Genomic DNA, 21,585 nt, shown 5'->3' with positions numbered 1-21,585 from the left:
CCTATCCTCTCCACTGCCCCGTGCAAAGAGGGCTATGGCCACACAGGATGTCTGAGCCTGCAAAGCACAAGCCAGCCCTGGACGGACAGACATGCACTCAACATGGTCAGTGACTTCTGTGGAGCCTGTCGGGGTGCAGCTGCCACCCCAGGGGATAGCACTCTGCCCCCAGCTCTAGTTGGGGCTAGAACCTTCCCCCCTCACCTTTAGCATGGTGTGGCAGTGGTCCACTCCCCACCATCAGGGTCCCGTAACATTCATCTTCAGGATTACTGAAGCCATCTTCAGAACGGCAAATATAGAGAGCCTGACCCCCACTTCCACAGCTAGGTGATTTGCACAGTCACATTCAGTAAGTGGTGCTGGGTCGACCAGAAAGCCACATGGAAAGACCTCACACCACACACAAGAGAGTCACAGATGGATTGTACACCTGACTGCGAAAGGTACATTACTAAGGCTTCTAGAAAAAAACAGGAAACAACTTCAGAGCGTTGGGTAGACAAAGATTTCTTAAATAGGACAAAAACATGCACCATAAAGAAAATGATCGATGAGTAGAACATCATTAAAATTTAGAGCTTCCATTCTGTTTATTAAAGATTTAAAGGTAAAGCAGTAAAAGATTTATATCCATAATCCTAAAGAGTCCCTACAAATCAATATAGAAGTCACACTCAAATCTGGAAGGGATGCTGACTTGCATAGACACTTCACACAAAAGGATCAAATGAAAGGATCTCAATATCTTTAGTCACCAGGGAAATGGACGTTCAAACCACTACACACCGACTGGAGCAGCGAACATTTAAAAGACTGGCAATCCTACTGGCTGGGATCCAGAGCAGCTCAAGTGCTCAGATGCTGCCAATATGAGTATACATCATAAAAGTACTTTAGAAAAGTGCTGGGCAGATCTACCAACGTAAACTCTACGCCTACCCAGCAAGTCCTTTCCTAGGCATATGACCGAAGAAGTGAGAGTGAAGGGTCGCCAAAGGGCAGGTGTGGGATATTCACTGTAGGTTGGGCATGGTGGCTCATGACTGTAATCCCACCACTCTGGGAGGCTAAGGCAGGAGGACTGCTTGAGGCCAGGAGTCTGAGGATGCAGGGAGCTATGATCACATCACTGCACGCCAACCTGGGCAGCAAGCGAGATCCTATCTCTAAAATAAAAGCACTAAAAAAAAAAGAAAAATAAACCTAATTAAAATGGACAAAGATTCTCGATAGCCATTTCTTCAAAGAAGATACACAAATGGCCAACAACGCCATAAAAAGACACACAATGTCATCCACAGTCAGGAAGATGGGGGCAACTTCTGACCCACCAACAGGGCGATGAAAGGAATCGTACCAACTAGACAGTAACACTGCTGGGGGCACATGGAGAAGGCACTGCCAGTAGGGATGTCAAGCAGGGCAGCTGACTGGGAGGACAGCCGGCAGCTCTTCCCAAGGCTAAGTGCAGTTACCAACGATCCCCACATTCTGCGCCCGCAGCAAGGTCTACACAATGCCTGCAGCAGCAGCATTCACCACAGCCCAAAGGAGAAACAACCCAGGGTCCATGAGCTGATGAGCCCACAATGGAATAGACAATGGGATATCAGTCAGCATTCAAAAGGAACAAAGTACTGATCCGTGCTATGTGGGCAAACCTTGAAAACATGTCACCAAGCAAAGGAGCCAGGCAAGGAAGGCCACATGCTGAATGGCTCCATTTCGAGGACGTGTCCTGGACAGGCAAATCTAGAAACAGTGGGGAGAGATGGGAGGGATGAGTAGGGGTCTCTTTTATGGGGATGAAAATGTTCTGGAATTAGCCCATGGTGATGGCTACACAGTCCATGGACACACTGGAGCGCACAGTTATCCTCCCCCAGGAGGATGCTACACTATGGGAGTTGTAGCTCAGTATGGTTGCTTCTAGGAGGGACAGATGGAAGTGCCTTTGTCCATCTACTTCACGGCCCCCGCGCCTGCCCAAGACATATGATTCAGAGGCCACAGTCCAAAGGAGAGATGAGCATGTCTAGAGCTGAAGCAAGACACGTCCCAGCCTGACCCCAGCCTGCAGCTGGAGAATGCAGCTGCATCTGTGCAGTCCTGCCTCTGCTTCCCATGGCCCTGCTCTGCTGCAGTTTAATTGTGGAGTCAGGAAGGGGCATCATTGGGCACCCAGGTCTGGAAAGGTATCCCCCTGTCCCCTCGCCTGGCCCGACAGGCACTGCCCCTTCCCCTCCTGTGACTGTCCCTGTGTGGGTCGCCGGGCAGCCAAGGATGCATTGCCACACACACGACTTTCCTACCAACACTCAGTAAAAGTCAGTAACTGTGTCCAGGAAACCTCAAAGGTCACAGGAGGAGAAAAGTAAAGGGCACAGGAGCTCAAGTTTACAGCCTCTGTCTGGCGCTCTACTGAGTCAGTCATTCCCATGGCTCTCTCAAGGAGACACCCAGAGCTGGCTTCCCTCAGGTCATCAACAAAATGGATGGGCTTCTTTTTTCTTTCTTAGAGATAGGGTCTTGCTACATTGCCCAGGCTGGCCTCAAACTTCTGGTTTCAAGCGATCTTCCCACCTCGGTCTCTCAAGTAGCTAACACTCAGGTGCATATGACCACACCCAGTTACTTTAAAAAATTTTTGTAGAGACAGGGTCTCATTATGTTGTCCAGGCTGTGCTTGAACTCCTGGCCTCAAGCAATCCTCCCACCTTGATCTCTCAAGTAGCTGAGACTACAGGTATGCATCACTGCACTCAACTGAATTGGATTAGTCTAGAACAGTGCTGTCCAATAGAAATAAACAATGAGCTCCATACATAATTTTACATGTTCTAGTAGCTACATTAAAAAAAAAAAGTAAAAAGGGCCAGGCATGATGGCTCATGCCTATAATCCCAGCACTCTGGGAGGCTGAGACAGAAGAATTGATTGAGCCCAAGAGTTCAAGACCCACTTTAGCAACACAGTGAGACTTCGTTTCTACAAAAAATTAAAAAACTAGCTGGGCACAGTAGTACGCATCTGTAGTTCCAGCTACTTGGGAGGCTGAAGTGGAAGGATGACTTGAGCACAGGAGTTCAAGGCTGCAGTGAGCTGTGAACACACCACTACACTCCAGCCTGAGTGACAAAACAAGACCCTGTCTCTTTAAAGAAAAAAAAAAAAGGGGAAATTAATTTTTTTTTTTTGAGTTGGAATCTCCTTGCCCAGGCTGGAGTGCAGTGGTATGCCCATGGTCACTCCAGTGTCGACCTGCTGGGCTCAGGCGATCCTTCTGCTTCAGCCTTCCAAGTAGCCAGAACTACAGGCACGTGCTATCACACCCAGCTAGTTTTTTTATTTACTGTAGAGACAAGGTCTCACCAAGTTGCCTGGACTGGCCTTGAACCCAAGGGCTCCCAAAGTGCTGGGATTACAGGCTAAGCCACCAAGCCTGATTGAAATTAATTTTAAGAATACATTTTAGTTACCCCAATATATCCAAAATATTTTCATATTGACATGAAATCAATTTAGAAATTGGGAAGTTGTCGATTCTTTTTTCACACTGAGTTGTCAAAACTCAGTGCTCTCTCACAGTACACTTCCATGTGGACTCATCATGTCCCAAGGCCACGTGAGCTATGGCTGCCACGTGGGATGGCACAGCTCTAAAACCTGGTTCATGCAGCAAAACGAGCATTTTGCATGAAGTTAACAATAGCAAGTATTAAGGTGAAAACTCAGGCTGGGAGAGGTGAGGCGAGCTGCCCGGTGCTGGCGAGGGTGGTGGGTGAGGACAGGGCTGTGGGCTGGTGAGAACAACCCCCCCACCAGGGTCCAGGTGAAGATGGTGGCAACCACACAGGAGGCGGCACTATGCCTGGCTCCCATCGGCCACTCACCCCACAAGCAGCATTGGCTCCCTCACCAGATGCTGTCACTGGTCACCACACAGGGAGTGGCTGGCTGGTGGGAGGGCAGGGATTGTCAGGCACTGGCTGGGAACCCTGTGTCAGCTCTGGCCACTTCCCACAATACCCCGATGGGCTTGCGCCACTCACCGGACTGCTGGGTGAGGATACCAGGAGCTTTGGGCTGACTTCATCAGGCTCTGGAGGCTCCTGCTGGCCACCCTCTTGGCTGATGGCACTGGTTGTCTCTCCTGCAGAGCCATGGGGCTGCTGGCCAGGGATGTTCCCTGCAGGGACAGCATGGACAGAGCCTGGCTGCCACAAGTCCAGGGTGTCAGGTGCCAGGGCACATGGCTCCTGCTCATGGCCACTATCACGCATTCCAGAGGCTGCCAGTGAGGGAAGGGGCTCTGTGGGCGACTTGCAGTGCAGGGTCATACTGGTGAGGAGGTCACGGGCGCAGAGCGAGGCCGGGGCAGTGGGATACTCCACATCTTGGCTCAGTCCGTCAGTTGACACGGTGTTAACCTGGGCTTTGCTGAATTCTGACAACACCCTGGAAGTTTTTAAACAAAGAAACTGGTGTGATAGGTTGTGAGCCTCCATACCCAAAGCTACTGGGCAGTGGGAAGTAGGCAAAACTGCTGTTTTATGACTTAAATCACATCCTCTTAGTTATCCACGCACCCCTCTCACAGGACTCCCCTACACTCCCATCCATGTTCTTCCCAGCCAAGACTAGGCAGGTGGGTGGGCAGGCACGCAGCAGAGCTGGGATCTCAGGTGGGAAAGCTCCCGCGGCAGAGGGAGGCCTTGATGCCAATGGGAAGTGACATCATTGAACAGCTGGGCTGTGGGCATAAGCTGTCCCCACCACATGTACTGAGTGTGCAGTCAGGGCCTCAAACACCACGGCATGGAAACTCTCAGGCGGCCCAGCAGCTGAGGCCCTGAGACCCCCCCCAGACAGGGCCTGGGTGAAGTGAGGTCTACACCGGTGTTCCAAGTGAGGACTACTTTGTCCCTGAGCAGGCGCTGGGCCAGCAGGCTGGGGGATGGGTGGGCCTGGGTGTGGAGCAGGAAGCCTTCATCTCCAGAAACTGCTGCCATAGCTCATGTACATAAGGTGTGCCTGGGGTGTGCACCCACTCCCTCTTTCCCAGGGGACTGCCACTCCCTGTCACCATGGTGGTGTTTCCTGAGACCACAGGGAGCCACGGTACTGTCTTTGTGTACACACACACAAACAAACACACACATCCCTATAGAAACACTCAGGGTCTTCTGATGTGCACTGACTAGTGACTGTTTTTCTCCCTCACCCTAGTCTTCTGAGAATTCAAGCTCCATTTGGGTAAAAAAACCCATTTGCTTTCTTCCCTTCTGCTGATAAACCAGTGAACTTCTCAGGGACATGTGCAGGTTCAGATGGTAACAAAGCCGCCTGGAGTCCTTAAGCCCATATGCTCCAATGCCGACCCTGGGCCCAGAAGACACATGAAGCACCCCTTGGTCTGAGCTTATGGAAATGAGGATTTTAAAACTCAAGCTGCCTACCTGGCTTCCCACTGAGCTCTGCTCTTACCTACACCCTCACAACCCCCAAAACAACAGGTATTGTATTTATGATAAGATACTAAGACATTTCAATGAGGCAAAAACAGTCTTTTCACCAGTGGTGCTGGGATAAGTGAAGAGTCACATGCAAAAGAAGAAAGCTGAACCACTATGTCACACCACCTCCAGAAATTAACTCAAAATAGACCAAAGGTCAAAATATACAAGCTCAAACTATAAAACTCTTGGGAGGAAACAGCAGTAAAAGTTCCATGTCTCTGGCAATGGCTTCTCAGAGTTGATACCCAAACAACCAATAAAAACAACCAATAAAAAATAGATAAACTGAACTTCATCAAAATCAGAAACTTTCGTGCTTCAAAGGACACTATCAAGAAAGTGAAAAGACAACACACAGAATGGGGGAAGTGTCTGTGGATCATATATAAGAGTCTAGTATCCAGACTATATAAAGAACTCTTACAGCCAGGTGTGGCAGCTCACACCTGTAGTTCCAGCACTTTGAGAAGCCGAGGTAGGAAGATTGATTGAGCCTAGGAAGATTGATTGAGTCTGAGCAACATAGCAAGACCTTGTCTCTATAAAAAACAAAACAATTAGCCAGGAGTGGTGGCATGTACCTGTAATCCTAGCCACTCAGGAGGCTGGGGCAGGAGAATCACCTGAGCCCAGGAGGTCGAGGCTGCAGTAAGCCATGAATGTGACACTGCACTCCAGCCTGGGTGACACAGTGAGACTCTAACTCAAAAGAAACAAACAAAAAACACTTACAATTCAACAAAAATATGACAAAGAACCAAATTTTCAAATGGGCTAAGGATCCAATTACCTTTCTCCAAAGAAGATACACAAATGGCCAATAAGTACATGAAGATCTCAGCAACATCAGCCATCAGGGAAACACAAAACCACAGTCACATACTACCTCACACCCACGAGGATGGCTTTAATAAAAAAGACAGAGAAGAGCAAACGTTGGCAAAAAATGTGGAGAAACTGGCTGGGTACAGTGGCTCATACCTATAATCTTTGGGATTATACTATAAACTTTGGGAGGTGGAGGCGAGAGGACTGCCTAAGTCCAGGGGTTCAAGACCAGCCTGGGCAACTTGTCAAGACCTTGTCTTTACCACAAACCAAAAAAAAAAAAAATTTAGCTGGACATGGTGGTGCACACCTGTGTTTCCAGCTACTTGGAAGGCTGAGGTAAAAGGATCACCTGAGTCTAGCAGGCTGAAGCTGTGGTGGTCATAATTGTGCCACTGTACTCCAGCCTGGGCGACAGTGTGAGACTCCTACTCAAAAAAGAAAAAAAATGTGGAGAAATTAAAACTCTTGGCAGGACTAGTGGACATGTAAGTGGCACCAGGGCTGTGGAAAAAAGCTCAGAGGCTTCTCAAAAAGTTAAACTAAGAGTCACATATGACCAGCAATTTCACCCTGAGTTATCCACCTAAGAGAACTAAAAGCATGTCCACACAAAAACTTGTACACAAATGTTCATGGCAATGTGACTCACAACAGCCAAAAAGGTGTTCATGTCTAATTTAAAGTTGCAAATATTTTAGTAATGTAGTGATAACAATGTGTCAGTAAGAATCTCTACCCTTGAAATACACATACCAAGAAAGGGTGTACTCTGCAAATGCTCAGGGACTGATGCCTTGGCCCAGCTCTGAGGATGGCGGTACTAGTATGTGCCTTTGATACAGGTTTTTTGGGTCAGCCTGGGCTTTGAGAGTGTCAGTTCAATGGGTCATCCAGCCGAGCCCCTGAGAGGGTCAGCTGGATGGGCTGGTAAGCCTAGCACCAGAAGTGCTGGCTCTAATGGGCTGGCAAGCCAAGCCCTAACAGTACTGCTGATTCAGTGGGCTGGTAAGCCTAGCCCCCAGAGTGTCTCAGTTTTGGAGTCTTGCCTTCCAGCAGCCCTCCCGCTTCAGCCAGCTCCATCAACTGGCAAGCCAGCCTCCAGGGTGCAAGGCTCTCTGGCTCCAACAATCTTCTGCAGCTCTTCAGGTCGGGGTTCTTATCTTGTGCCCAGGAGGAATGAGGGACATGGATGGCCAGAAAGTGAGAAAGCAGGAATTATTGAGAGGATGGAAAGGCAGGGGAAAACTCCCACAGTGGGAGGGGACCCGAGGGGGTGGCTGATTTGGAGCTGAGACCTGGTATTTATATTGCCCTACGACTGAGGCGATTGGCTAGCACTAACTATGAACTGATTGGTTAGTACTAAAGACCAATCAGCAGGAAGTAGGGGCCTAATAGTTAGCTGATTGGTCAGCACTTGACAGCAAGCTGATTGGTCATTTTTCTAACCCAGCAGTCAGTACTTAAACTCTAGCTTGAGAGGCTCACAGGGAGTTGGTTTATGAATCAGTCTGAGAGTCCTATGGGAATTTCACTACATTTCGCTACATTGTTATTGGAGTACCGGCCCTGTCTATCTACCTAACCTTTCTCTTGCTATCTGCTCTCTCAGCTGCACATCTATGCTTTCTGTTTGCCATTCTTGGTGCCACTGTTGTGCTTCTCTATGCATCCTGACCCTTGTGCCTTGGGTTTTCCTGTAATACTCAACAACACTTCCTGCCCAGGGTGGATGGCCACTGATTAAATGACCATGCACTGGAATTTTCCAATCATGAGACTCATGAGAGATAAAGGCGAGGCAGGTGACACAGAGAAGCTGGCTGGCCTTGGGGAGGCAGAGACACGGGAAGGGCAGAGGCAGGTGAGCCAGCCTAGGACATGCCACAGCCTATCACAACACAGACCCAGAAGCAAGGACACTTCTCCCAATTTTTTCTATCCAAATTCCTCCACTGGACATCTGAGAACTCTTTCTAATGTGGTCAGTGCTCAGAAGCAGTTTCTAGGCCTACCAGACACCCTCAACTCAAGTTGTCTGATTTATGCTCAAACAGCCCTAAGAGGGAATACTATTTTAAAGATGAAGAAACAGAGGCATTACCAGATTCATCAGTGGTGGAACAGGACTGGACACAAGGTCTACCCCAAGCCAGGTCCAGACCCCACCCAATTTGGGTGCAATGCCCACACTGGGTAGGAAACCTGGAAGGGCCTGAGCCAAGGTGGGGGCACAGCAGGAGTGGAAAAGGTGGTCCTACGCACAGGCTGGCAGCACTTGGGTGTGACTGGAGAAGGCTCTTAATAAAGAAGTACCATCTGTCACCCATCAAATGAGCAAATAACCCAAGGCTTCATAACACTTCTGCTGACAAGGCTGAGATGACACGGGGCACTGCTGTCAGAGTACAACAGTCACTTTCTGTGAAAATCACGAGTTAACCTATCGTCTGGCTCAGCAACTTGCTTCTGGGAGCTTATTGAACAGAGATCCTTGCACAGAACTAAAAGGCCACGCACAGGTTATTTATAGAAATAGTGATCTGCTAACGTTCATTAACAGAGGGTTGATTAAGTGAATGATGAAACATTCACACAATGGAATAACATGCAATAGCAAAAAGGATCAGGAAGAGGCTCCTCCAGCACGTGATACAGACAGTGTGCACACACCACCTTCTGTGGGAAAGCGGAGGAGAAATAAGGAAGATATCTGAAAACCTGTAGGTAACAGGGTGGGGAAAGAAGAACACGGGGACAGGTGGGAGAGACTTCTAGAGGCTTTAGATCTGTTAAACCATAAAAATAGATTATCTGTACAAAAACTGAGTTTTAAAGAAGTCTCTGCTGGGCTCCCTCTCTGGTCAAGGTCATCTGGCCTCCACCCTCCTCCATACACCGATGTCCCCACTGGCCACCCCTCCCCAGCAGCATTTGGGTGCATGTCCCCCAGGATGTCTTCTGTGAGGTCACACCCTTATGTATTACACTTCAGTATATCTGTTGGAAACTGTAAACATACTTTGAATTATTTGTTTCCCCCACTCTTGATGAAGATGACAATATTTTACACCAACTCTGGGAGACTATGTGACTTGTTAAAGGTCACCTGGCCAGCCTAGGCAACATAATGAAACTTTGTCTCTACCAATTTTAAAGAATTAGCTGGGCTTGGTGGCTCATACCTGTAGTCCCAGCACTTTGGGGGGCCAAGGCAGGAGGATCACTTGAGCCCAGGAGTTTAGAAGAGCCTGGAGAAGAACAAAACCTTGCCTCTACAAAAAATCAAAAAAATTATCTGGGCGCAGTAGTTCATGCCTGTAGTCTCAGCACTTTGGAAGGCCAAGGAAGGAAGACTGCTTGAGGCCAGGAGTTTGAGACCAGTCTGGTCAACATAGCAAGACCTTGTCTCTACAAAAACAACCCAGAAAAGTTAGCCAGGTGTGGTGCTACATGCCTATAGTCCCAGCTACTTGGGAGGATGAGATGGAAGAACTGCCTGAGCCCATGAGGTCAAGACTGCCAAGATCATGCCACTGCACTCCAGTCTGGTGACAGGGTGAGACCCCAACTCAAAAAAAAAGGCCACCTGAGGTGAGCTAGAGCTTGTGCCAGCTCTGAGCCCTTGCGACCCACTCTCCCCACAGGGCCTGAGCTGCCTGCTCCAGCTCCAGCAACTCCAGTCCTTGGAGGGGAGATGTGTCTCCTCTGACTTTCTTTAACTCCTGATAGAGTTTGGCAACAATCACACCCTAGAGGAAGGACAGGAGGACAAGGGGAGTGAGGAAGGAGGGGGCGGAGGCGAAGGCACAGGACACTCACTCTTGCAGAGAGCAGTCTGAGTTCCCGGCGTTGGCTGTGCCTGGGTCTGAGCCGCAGGACATGGGCTCCTCAGAGCGGTCAGGGCTCTTGCAGTCATCCCCTGGGAGGAGGCAGTTATCCGAGTTGAGGCTGCAGGACAGCTGGGACGAGCTGGCCGTGTCGAGGCTAAGGGAGGAGGCCATGAGCTTCCTGTTCCGCCGGATCTTAGGGCCCGAGTGCTGGACCTCAATGTCCTCTGAGCCTGAGGAGTGGGAAATCGAGTCCAGAGACTCCTTACGCTGGAGCTCTGTGCCAGAGGTAGACAGCGGGTCGAGCTCAGAGAGCGGGCAGAGCCCAGAGAGGGCCAAGGGCGTGAGCGTCCACTCGTTCAAGATGGCCGACTTGTAGGAGAGTTCAAAGGACAGGGATGTGAGTCCCTGCAGGAGGCTCAGGAGGAACTCGACCTCCTCGGCATCACAGAGCAGGGCAGTGGGCTGGTAGTACTCACGCAGCCGGGCCTGCTCCTGCAGGAGCAGCCTCAGGTAGCACTCCATCAGACCGTCATTGAGTGCCAGGCGCAGCCATGCCCGACAACAGCCCACATCAGTACTGATGAAGGCCAGGTGCTCCAGCTCTGAGATGATGTGTCTGCGAGGGAAGAATGGGTTCTTTCTGAGAAACTGCCTCAGACACACGGCTGGAAAGGCCCAAGAATAACTAGGTAGATACAGGGAGGCACGAACAACTCCTGCGCAGTGGTGTTCTGAGGGGCATATGGAGATACCAAGTGAGAGACCCACTTTCTGCGGCTGGTGTCGTAAGGGAGAGCTGCCATGCTCATGACAACCCCCTGGACCCTGACATCACCCGCTCCTTCAGAACATGTCTACAGAGCCCCCAAGTGCAGTGTCCCAGGAGCTGAGGATATGGGGTCCCAGTATGGGCCCTGCCCTCATTCCAGGTTCTGCCTTTCAAGGGCACACCGAGGCAAGCCCTCTTATCTTAGAGCAGGGTGGGGGGCTGGGCAATTATTCCCAGATGGAGTAAGAAAAATGCCACAGAAAGGCCAGAGTCTGAGCTGGACCCTTGAGGGAGCTCAAGAGGCAAAAATGGAAGGAGAGCCTTCTAGAGACTAATGAAGACAGGCACAGAGGGTGGGAAACTGACAAGCCCCTAGGGGGGTGCAAGTGTGGAGGAGGGTGCAGGGCCAGGAAAGGAGGGTCTTGAATATCAGACTGACCAGGCAGCTGGGCAATGGCTCCTCCCCTGACTGTGCATCAGAGTCCCTGGGGACCTTGACAGGATCTGGTTCCAGGGCCCCAAGCTCTTGAATCGGCCTCCAGATTAGCTGCCGGAAGCCTATGGACTATAGGTTTTTGCATGGGAAAGTGACTTGACCATGACCACATTGACAGCGGAGGACGCTCTGAATAAGGAGCTTGGACCCCAGGTGTGCAAACTAAGGTCCTGGACCTGCACTCTGATGTACATGCCCCTCCCCTGAACTACCACAGCCCCCTGGCATGAGTCCCAGGGGGGAGCGCAGACCACGCTGCACCAGACCCAGCGAGTGGGTGAGCTCCGAGTGGCTTAGCTCAGTAGGTGTGAACCAGTGACAGACTTAAGGAAAGCAACGTAAGGGGGACAATTAGAATGCCATTGTCACCCAGAGAATCTGAGATAGGGCAGTGGCAGCAGGCACAGAGAGATCAGAGACCAACAAGGCTCCTCAGTGGTATAGTGCCAGCTGCCTGCTGAGAAGCCTGAACACGAGGCGTGGGGCCAAAAGGAGATGTGTCTGGGGTGAACATTCTGACACCTAGACCCCGCCCTTTGATTCAAATAACCACACATCAGGAGTATGATACTCAGACAGCGACATTCAGACATTCTGAGGCAGGGTTGGTAAGCCTTCCCTGTACAGGGCCAGACACAAGTGCTTTAGGCTCTGCAGGACACACAGCCTGTGGCAAGGACCTAATTCTGCAAGGAGTGGGAAAGGCTACTCCCGTGGAAGGCCACCAGCCTGGCCCAGCTGCAGGATCACCTGAGTCTGCCAGCACACAAGTGGGAAGCACACTCTGCAGATAAACCCTTCTAGAAGACACTCTCCGCCTGCCCCACCCTGTCTACACTAGAACACGGGGCACCTGCTGGTACCCACACTGCTGGAGAGGAAGAGCCAGGGTGCCCAGGAGCTCTCTGGCTCCTCCCCAAGGAAACCCCCCACCAAGCTCACTTGTGGGTGATGGCTTTCAGGAGGGGCCAGAACACAGGCTGAGGCAGAGGCTTCTGATTGGTATTCTTCTTCCTCTTCCCTCCAGCCTCAGCTCGGATGTGCTTGGCATGCAAGCCGTGGATGAACACAGCCTCCAAGGCGCTGCACATGGCGTTGGCATCCCCGTCCTCACTGGTGACCACTGTGTCCAGGGACACGTACTGCTTCTGCAAGGCCTTCACAGATCCCACCAGCTTCTTCTTGATGACCTAGGCAGTGCCACACAGAACACAGGCCTTTAAGGGAAAACCTGGGAGAGCCCCAGGAATGGAACTCTGTCTGCCTGTCACCAAATATGCATGCCACCACATGCACACATGCCTATGTGTACCTACGAGTCCTTCTGTAAAGTTAGCATGCTGACTTCGGCAAATGAAGGTGACACACAAGAAACAAAAGGTCGGTTGCACACACCACCTGGTGACTACTGTGACTGCTTTGCATGTCCTTCATTGCAGATTCTTTTGTTTTCTAAACACACTTGAGCACACTTATGGCCATCTAATCTCGTGTTTAAATGTCGGTTCTACCACAGCTCCAGCCAGGGGAGCTGGGCAAATCCATCTTGGACAAGGGGGGCTTCCCCCTGACTTACACAGTTGAGGTTCTCCAGAGAAAAAATAAGCTAAGGGGCAAAACATGCTGCTTTAGAACAAAAAAAGTCAAGAAAACAGGAGTGTGGCTGGTCCATGCTAAAAAGGCCTCAGCCTGGAGCCAGGGGCCTCAGGCATTCCACTTGACCTCTTGGAGCCTTTGTTTCCTCATTTGTTAAGTGGAAATAAGACTTCCTGATCTGCAGCACTAGAGGGCAGGACTGGTTGTTTTTTGGGGGGCAGGGGAGGTTTCCAGTGAAAACCAGAAAACCTGTGAGACAGATTATTCAAGAGTTGCATGTAACCAGAACTAATTTGCTATTCATCCTGGTGTCAGCACCTGGCACTGTGCCTGGCACATGTAAGTGCTCAGTAAATGTTTGTTAAGTGAGTACATCACAAAACGTACATAAAGTCTTTTGGAAATACAGAATAAAAATTGTTTGATCTTAATTATAAGTCAGTCAAAAATCACACACCTTTCTGGAAGAGGATAGAAGAATTGCACCAGACCTGGCCTGAACTGTCAGGAGATAGGTTATGCATATATGCTTCACTCTTGTATTTTGATTTTAGGCAAAACAGTAAATGTTAATATTTTTTGAAATCTTGTTTTTAAAACAGTAACAGCTTTAATGAGAGATGATTCACACATCATAAAATCTGCCCATTTAAAGTATACAGTTCAATTGTTTTGAGTACATTCACAGAACAGCACAACCATCACAATTATTCACTTCTAGAAGATTTCCAAACAGAAATACTGTGTATCAGTGACTGCCAGGGCTGGGGGAGGGGGGCTAGGGAGTGACCAGAGTCTCTGAACCACTTCCTGTCCCTATGGCTTCTCCTACTCAGGACACTTCATAGGAAGAGATATGAACAGAATACAACATATGAGCCCTGAGTCTGGCCTCTCTCACTTAGCATTATGTTTGAGGCTCATCCATGCATGCATCAGTGTGTCACCCCTTTTATTCCAAGCAGGATTCCATGCATGGCTAGCCCACATTTGGTTTATCCACTTATCAGTTAATGGACATTTGGGTTTCTACTTTTTGGCTATTACAAATAATGCTGCCATGAACATTCATGCACATGTTTTCATGTGGACTGATGTTTCCAGTTCCCTGGGGAGTCTGCCTAGGAGTGGAACTGCGTATGGTGAGCCCACGTTTTAACTGAGGAACCTCTAAACTGTTTTCTAAAGTGGTTACACCATTTTACATTCCTACCAGCAACGTACGAGTACTAATTTCTCCACATTTTTGCCAACACTTGCTAATGTCTGTGTTTATTATTACAGCCCTCCCGGTGGGTGAGCAGTACCTCACTGCAGTTTTGATCTGCATTTCCCAGATATCCAAGGATAATGAGCATCTTTACTGGCCATTTGTGTACCTTCTTTGGAGAGATGCCTGTCCAAACCCTTTACCCATTTTATAGATGAATTCTTTGGTCTCTGTATTGTTGTGCTATAAGAGTGCTGTATGTAGTCTGCATGAGACCCTTATCAGATCTATGGTCTGCAAGTACCTCCTCTTGTTCCATGAGCTGTCTTTTGTTTGTTTGTTTGAGTCAGAGTCTCACTCTGTCACCCAGGTTGGAGGGCAGTGGCATGCTCACGGCCACCGCAGCCTTGATCTGCTGGGCTCAGGCAGTCTTTTCACCTCAGCCTTCCAAATAACTAGAACTACAGGCACATGCCACCATGCCCAATTAATTTTTTGATTTATTGAAGAGACGAGGTCTCGCCAAGTTGGCCAGGCTGGTCTCAAACCCCTGGGCTCAGGCAATTCTCTCGCCTCAGTCTCCCAAAATGCTGGGATGATAGGCTTGAGCCACCAGGCCCAGCCTTCTCTTTCTTCACAGTGTCCTTTGAAGCATACCAGTTCTTAATCTTGAAGAAGTCTCATGTGAAATATTCTTCTAAATGCCAGATGTTATTAGTGCATTATAACAAAAGTACATGCACTTTGTTCAGCTGAGCGCCTACTAGGCGCTGGGCTGGGGTGCACAGGGGTAAGTAAGGCATGTCCTCAGGGAACACACCCTTGGAGTCTGACCACACTGCCCTGTTAGAAGGCTGAGCTGGCCTGGGATCTGCCAAGCTCTGCAGGACCCTGGGGCTGGGTGGGGGTGGGGGGCCGCGGCCAAGGGGGAGCCAGGTGGAGCTGGACCTTCCAATGGCTCCTATCAAGCAGCTCCTTTTCAGCTGAAAGTCCTCTACATCAGGGAGCAGCCATGGGGAGCAAAGGGAAATTCTGGTCTCTGCCCAAAAGCCACCCCAGGTCTGCTGAACCCCCGGCCACCTGCCTCTCCAAGGGAACTGGCAGAGCTCAGTCCACAGAGACCTTAGACAGCCCGGTCCCAGTTGGGTGCAAAGGACTCCCAAGAGAGAGGGTCTGAGGGGACACTGGTGAACTGGTCACAAATAACTGTTTGGAAAATTCTAGATAATACGAAATGTTCAGACTAACTTCCCCCATTACTGAAACAACAACCTAGTGTCTGGGAATGTTTGTTTCTGACCAGTCTGGTGCACTGACCAAGCTGTGGCAAATCATCGCATGACAGTTGAGGTCTGAGGCCTGGAGTAGAATCCTCAGCCTTCAGGTGATCTGCCCCCAATCCCCCTTGCATTTTCTAAATTCTCATTTTATCACCAATCATATGACCCAGCCCCCTTCACGGTCTTTCCTAATCTGCGGGGCATGGGCCACCATTTCCACACATTTCCATAGCACCTTGTGCTGACCTCAGTCATAGGGTTTCTCACAACTTGGTACAATTGTGTCCCAGGCACTTAGCAATCAACACTGGGCAAATCAAAGACACCCATCTTACTGAGGAAACATAATAAACTGTAAGACATGAAAAAAAAAGGAAAAAAAAGAAAGGGCAGGATCTCTTCAGCCTGCTTCTGCTCAACTGTCTCTTGACCTGAGGCCTCTCGTGTCGAACAGCGCCCATGCATTTCAAAGTGAGACAAGCTGATGCCCGGGTGTCCTCTGCAGCCCCTAACCTGGCCCTCTCTCGCCCACCTACCGGGATGGCAGCCCGGGGGTCCAGTCCATTCTCCACCACTGAAAGCATCTCCACTCTGGCCGCAGCACTGTGGGGGATCACATGATACCTGCAGGGACAGATGACCACCCATCAGTGCACTCCCAGCTCCTCCCAGCCCTCTCCCAGCAGGCGGGAGGTCAGTTCCTCATCCTCAACTACCACCAAAGACCGTTAAGGGATACAAAAGTCAAAACTAAACACATCTGAGGGCTCAGACCTAGGAGGGGAGGGCCTGGGGGATCTGCCCCAAGGACTGGGGGTGAGGACTCTTCACACCAAAAGCCCCAAGAAACCAGGACCCTGTGGTTGGGGCAGAGAATGAGAGGCTGATTCGGGTACAGAGCCAAGGGCACTGGGGGTTCGCCAGAACCAGGGGCTCAGGAGTCCTGTTCAGAGCCTGGCCCTGTGACACCCCACCCACCCCCATTCCTGTCAACCCAATGCCCACTGAGAAGCACCACTGGGGCCTTCAGAAGGGAAGGGATCTCCTGCTAAATTCTGGCTTCTCCTTTGGCTTCAAGGGCCCAGCTGGAGCAGCCAGGAACACTGTGCACAGGACCCCCACATGGTCAATCACAGCAGGTTGCTGACCAGCTCGGCTCGCCAAGGTGCAGTACTTACCTTGGGTGAGAATCCTACAGTGTGAGGGCCACCCAGCATCTGGCAGGCCCAGGCAGGTTCCTGCACCCCTCAACACATCTCTAGCCAGCACCTGCTGAACATCAGGGGATACCAAGAACGGTTCCAGCTGTCTCTGCTCACCATGGCTCAGGAAAGTCCCCAAACCAGGGACCATGGAATGGGTTCCATTCCCATCACATATGGCCTCCCTCACTTATCCTCCTCAGCACCGAGGGGCCCGTTTTATGATCCTATCTGACAGATAAGAACTTGGAGGTGACCCAAGTCAGCTGACTCTGAGACAGCAGGACCAAAAAGCACCACCCCCATCTCCAACAAAGCCAACCCTGACCCCAGAGCTGGGCCTCCAGGGATGGGCTGGGAGGAGGCCCCAGGAGCTGGGCACCCAGGCAGGCGGTGCAGGAGAACAGAAAGGCCAGGCAGGAAGGGGTTCCAGGAGAGCCTGAAACATGGGCTTGGGAAGGAGAAGCGGGCAGTCCCTGCAGGGTGGAAGGTAGTGGTTGCATCTGTGCCTCTGCAGATGGCAGAGAACAAACAGGACCCAACGGGTCAGGCCCCAGAGTCTGCCTCCTGATGTCAGGTCCCATGGGGGGGACAGGTGTGTACAGATGGCAGAGGACAAACGGGACCCAGAGGGTCAGGCCCCAGAGCCTGCCTCCTCAGGTCAGGTCCTGCAGAAGGCATGCACGTGCAGATGATGGGCCCTGTGGACCCAGCTCTGGCCATGGACCACAAACCACGAGGAAGTGATGGCCTGGCTGCAGCTCCTGCCTGATACCTCCCCCTCCCCACACTCTCTGCTCCCCTCCCCGGGGGTCCACTGGACCCTCCTCTGGAGACAGCACCACATTCTGGCCACCACCATGACAAGAACACTGGTGTGGCTGCAGTCACTACTGAAAACATGCAGGGTCTCAGAGCTGGCTCCTTCAAGGCCACCCTCCTGCAGCTCAGCAGGCCAAGTCCAACTCATCCAGCTTCTCTGGCTCCAACGCTCCGCATCTCCACCAGCCCAAGGCCTCCCTCAGGCCTGCCCTTCAACAGAGCCCTGACAATGCCCCTCCCGCAGCCCCTCCCTCAGCTGGAGAAGTAGGACCCTAAGGGCTTAGACCAGCAATCTGAACAGCAGCCTGGGCCCATCAAGGTCTCAGGACCTAATTAGCCATGAGCAGTAGAGCATTCATGGGGCAGTGGGGACCATCAGTAATGGGCACTCTGCCAAGGAACATCTGCTAAAACAGCAAGGCTGGGTTGGGGCTTACACCTGCGATTCCAGCACTTTGCGAGGCTGAGACAGGAGGATTGCTTGTGGCCAGGAGTTGGAGACCAGCCTAGGAAACATAGCAAGACCTTGTCTCTACAGAAAAATTTTAAAATTGCCCGGGAGTGCTGGTGCGTGCGCCATTGCACTGCACTCCAGCCGGGGCAACAGACATCTCTAAAACAAAAACAATAACAAAACAAATTGAGACTAAGAGAAGATAGGGCAGGGCCAGACAAGAGTAACTGATCCACCTAAAGCAGTGTCAGAAAAACCACAAAATGACAACAGCTTGACTGCCGCCTGACAATTCACAAAACAGGACTGAGTCTCTGGGCATCAGGTCACAGTGCAGGGCTCCTCCCCACAGGAAGCCAAAGCTCCCAGGGAGCAGGGCTGGCAATCAGCAAAACGAACTCCCTTGGAACCAGTGGCTCTGGGTCTTCCGGATTCCTGACTCCACCATCCGCCTGGGTGGCTCAGACTCCCAAGCTCCCATCACATGGGACTGACATCACCATCTGTCCTCAAAGAACTCTTAACTGACCCCCGCACTGGCAGGGGGAAGCTGAGCGGGGAGGGTGACTTGTGCCACTCAGGAAACCTGCATCACACCAAGCCCACCTCCAACTGGGAACCGATTTACCCTCAGCCCACTCTCCAGACCTGACAGGGAGAACATCTCTGGGCTCCTTCTCTAACCCCATTTAATTCTTAGACAACAGCCAGGCATGGTGGCTCTTGCCTGTAATGCCAGCACTATGGGAGGCTGAAGTAAGAGGCTGAGCCCAGGGGTTTGAGACCAGCCTAGGCAACTTGGCAAGACCTCATCTCTACAATAAATTAAAAAAAAAAAAAAAAAAAGCTGGGTGTGATGGTGTGTGCCTGTGGTTCCAGCTACTTGGGAGGCTGAGGCAGAAGGATCGCCTGAGCCTAGCAGGTCGAGGCTACAGCAGATGTGAGTGTGCCACTGCACTCCAGCCTGGATAACAGAGTGAGAGTCTGATTCAAAAATAAATAAATACAAAAATACATAAATAAAATATACTAATTCTTAGACAATCCTGGGAGATAAGATGATTATCCTTGTCTCACAGAGGGGAAAACTGAGGCTCAGGAGAAGTAGGCCTCAGGTAAGGGACAGACGCTCTGGCTTCCTCAACCCACCTCCTGTGCCTTTCACTGGATCAAACTTGCTCAAGTCTTGGTTTGAAAAGTGTCTGGCAAACTGTGATTTTCAGACTCCTCAGAGGTACATGGAAGCTCCGTGTCATCACAGAAGATCTATGACCATCAGGAGATTGTCCTGCCCGTCAGACTGACAGCCCAGCTGGCTGAGCCCAGGGCCTCCTTCGCCCCCAAGTCCCAGAGTTGTCCTGTCTAAATGTCCTGACACAGACTCAGGAAGGCATTGTTCTGGCTGGTTCCCTTCATTATATGGCCTGGCCTTCTGCATATGGGCAATTCCACTTCCTCCAGGGACTGAGGAAGAAAAAACAAGAAGGAGGACTTAGATGAGACTTACATTAAAAAAAGAAACAGATAACCTGGCTCCACACTCTCAGAACCCTGTGTCCATCAGGGAATCCTCTCTGTAGGATTCCTAGCCACTCCACCCAGGCTGGCCTTGCCTCTACCACCTGGGCCTTGTCCCTGGCTATTCAGAACCACAGCCTGGTGTTTAAGCCACCCAACTGCCTAGCCATTGATGAGTCATGGTTTTTCAGTCGGAAAAGATTGAGCAAGTTATCTTCTGATTCAGAAGGCAGCTGATCTTTGAGCCATGTGAGTGCACAGTAAGGAAAAGACCCCTCCCTCCACCTGAGGAAAGCTGGATTTCGGGACAAATGTCCAGTGATGGGTGGGGTGGGTGGGGAGGATCATGCCTTGGAAGCAATTAAACCCATATGAAGGTGAGAAACTTCTAGCTTGTGTTCCATGCCAAGGGGTGGGGCTGAGGGCAGAATTGGGAAGTTGGTGACTTTCTTTCCTCCCCACATTCCTGTCCCCTGTCCCACAGAACTCAAAAAGGATCAACCCTGGAGTGAATGAAAATAGGCATGCTGCCTACCTCAGTTCCCACTGCATTTCTAAGACCGAAAACAGTGCCTGGGACACAAGAATTGTTGAATGACTTGATGAACAGAATAAAAACAAGGCACAGGGTGAGATTTCATTCCACAGACCGTGGTGGGGCTACGACAGCCTCTTTCCGTTGAACCCAGTGTAAGCAAGGCTGAAAAACCATCAGCCCTGCCACCCCTTAGTGGGAGGACACTGAAGGGAGATCGACACTCAGTTTTCAAAGGAACAAAACCACACATGGCAGAGACCATGTTCTCTGGGTCTTTAGCACAGCTATGAAAAAGCCTGTCCTTCTGAAGCCAGGTCACCAAAATTTGGAAGAAATGTGCTCCAAAAAGCCTCCTGGCAACTATAAATGCTAAGCGGGGAAACTGGGTGTCTCCAGGGTGTCCCCCGGCTACTCTGAGCTAAACTTGGCTCCCTATGTCCACAGAGCCCACAGAGTCAAAGCCCAATCACCCAGCACCTCAAGAAGAGGAAGCAACTCAACAGCCTCTGTACTCTCCTTGGCCTTGGACTCCCAGGACTCATTCCCTGCACTTCTCACGACAGGTGACACTGCCTCTGATGCCTCGTTTGTCCCCCGTGTTCAGTGATGGGACAGCTCTGCAGTCAGCCCTGGCAGGGAGGAGTATGGGGAGAGGCCTTTGCAGATGTCATGAGGAGGCACATGGACAAGGGTCCATGACCACAGCCAATCGCACATGAACCTCCCTAAGGTTCCGGCACCAGAACACCGCCCCAGGTTGAGTGAGCCAGGCAAGTGGCCAGCTCTCACCTTCCAGATATGCAAATGACACCTGCCATTCCAGTAGCCAGCGCAAGTAACTAGTGTGAATGCCAGGAAGGCCATCCCTGAGGACAGGTACAGAGGACTGACACCAGGCTAAACCCCTGTCTGACCCAAAAGGCAGGGAGGGCTTGCTACTCCCCCACACTTACCCACTACCCAATGCCCTTCACCTGCCAAGCTGACTGCCCAGCTCTGGGCAAGCACCCGGGTTGGACAGTTGAGGGGCTGGGAGGGGACCCTGCACTAAGAGGGAACGGGAGCTGGGTCAAAGGAAGAACGGGCACAGAGCTAGGGGAGAAAGTACGGCGGGAGGTCAGAAGTGAAAGGCCACGGGGACCCATTTTCAATAGGATGGAGTGAGGGTGGTAGCAGCAAGATTGGGGGCAGCTTAGTAAAGACCGAGGGACAGGGTGCCCTCGGGATGGCAGGAGACGGAAAGAAAGTCAGGGGCGAGTCTGTAAGGACAAGACACACTAAGACTTGGGACAGGCTGAGATCGGAGTTATCCAGAAGGAAGGGGCGAGCTCCACAGGGCACCTTCACGGGAGAGCGGTCTCGGATGAGAGGGGGTCAGAGGTGGGGAGCTCGGGACGAGCAGACCGTGGGGGCTGAGCGGAGGGTGTGGGGAATGGGGTGAGAAAGCAGGGCCGAAAGGAGGGAGGTGCGTGGCGCCCCGGGGCTGCCGGAGGGGCTGGGGTGAGGATGAGGGT

The 21,585-nt window shown here is 51.2% G+C and overlaps 1 protein-coding gene across 1 annotated transcript in view; it reads right to left on the bottom strand.

The window, feature by feature from the left end:
* PLEKHM1 (pleckstrin homology and RUN domain containing M1) overlaps positions 1-21,585 on the bottom strand; it is a 41,663-nt gene that overhangs the window by 19,837 nt on the left and 241 nt on the right. The window contains exons 2-5 of the mRNA XM_008054120.2: positions 16,074-16,161; positions 12,394-12,641; positions 10,176-10,802; positions 4,056-4,461 (exon numbers count right to left, since the gene is read on the bottom strand). Of these exons, the coding sequence (XP_008052311.1) occupies positions 4,056-4,461; positions 10,176-10,802; positions 12,394-12,641; positions 16,074-16,121 (1,329 nt within the window). The 5' untranslated portion in view covers positions 16,122-16,161. The remainder of the gene's footprint in view (positions 1-4,055; positions 4,462-10,175; positions 10,803-12,393; positions 12,642-16,073; positions 16,162-21,585) is intronic.

This window comes from Carlito syrichta, unplaced genomic scaffold (genome assembly GCF_000164805.1).
Source record: "Carlito syrichta isolate Samal-C Ts95f unplaced genomic scaffold, Tarsius_syrichta-2.0.1 Scaffold77363, whole genome shotgun sequence".
NCBI classification, from domain to species: domain Eukaryota; kingdom Metazoa; phylum Chordata; class Mammalia; order Primates; family Tarsiidae; genus Carlito; species Carlito syrichta.
Note: the sequence above shows the minus strand (reverse complement) of the source record. Positions and strands in the feature narration are given on the sequence as shown.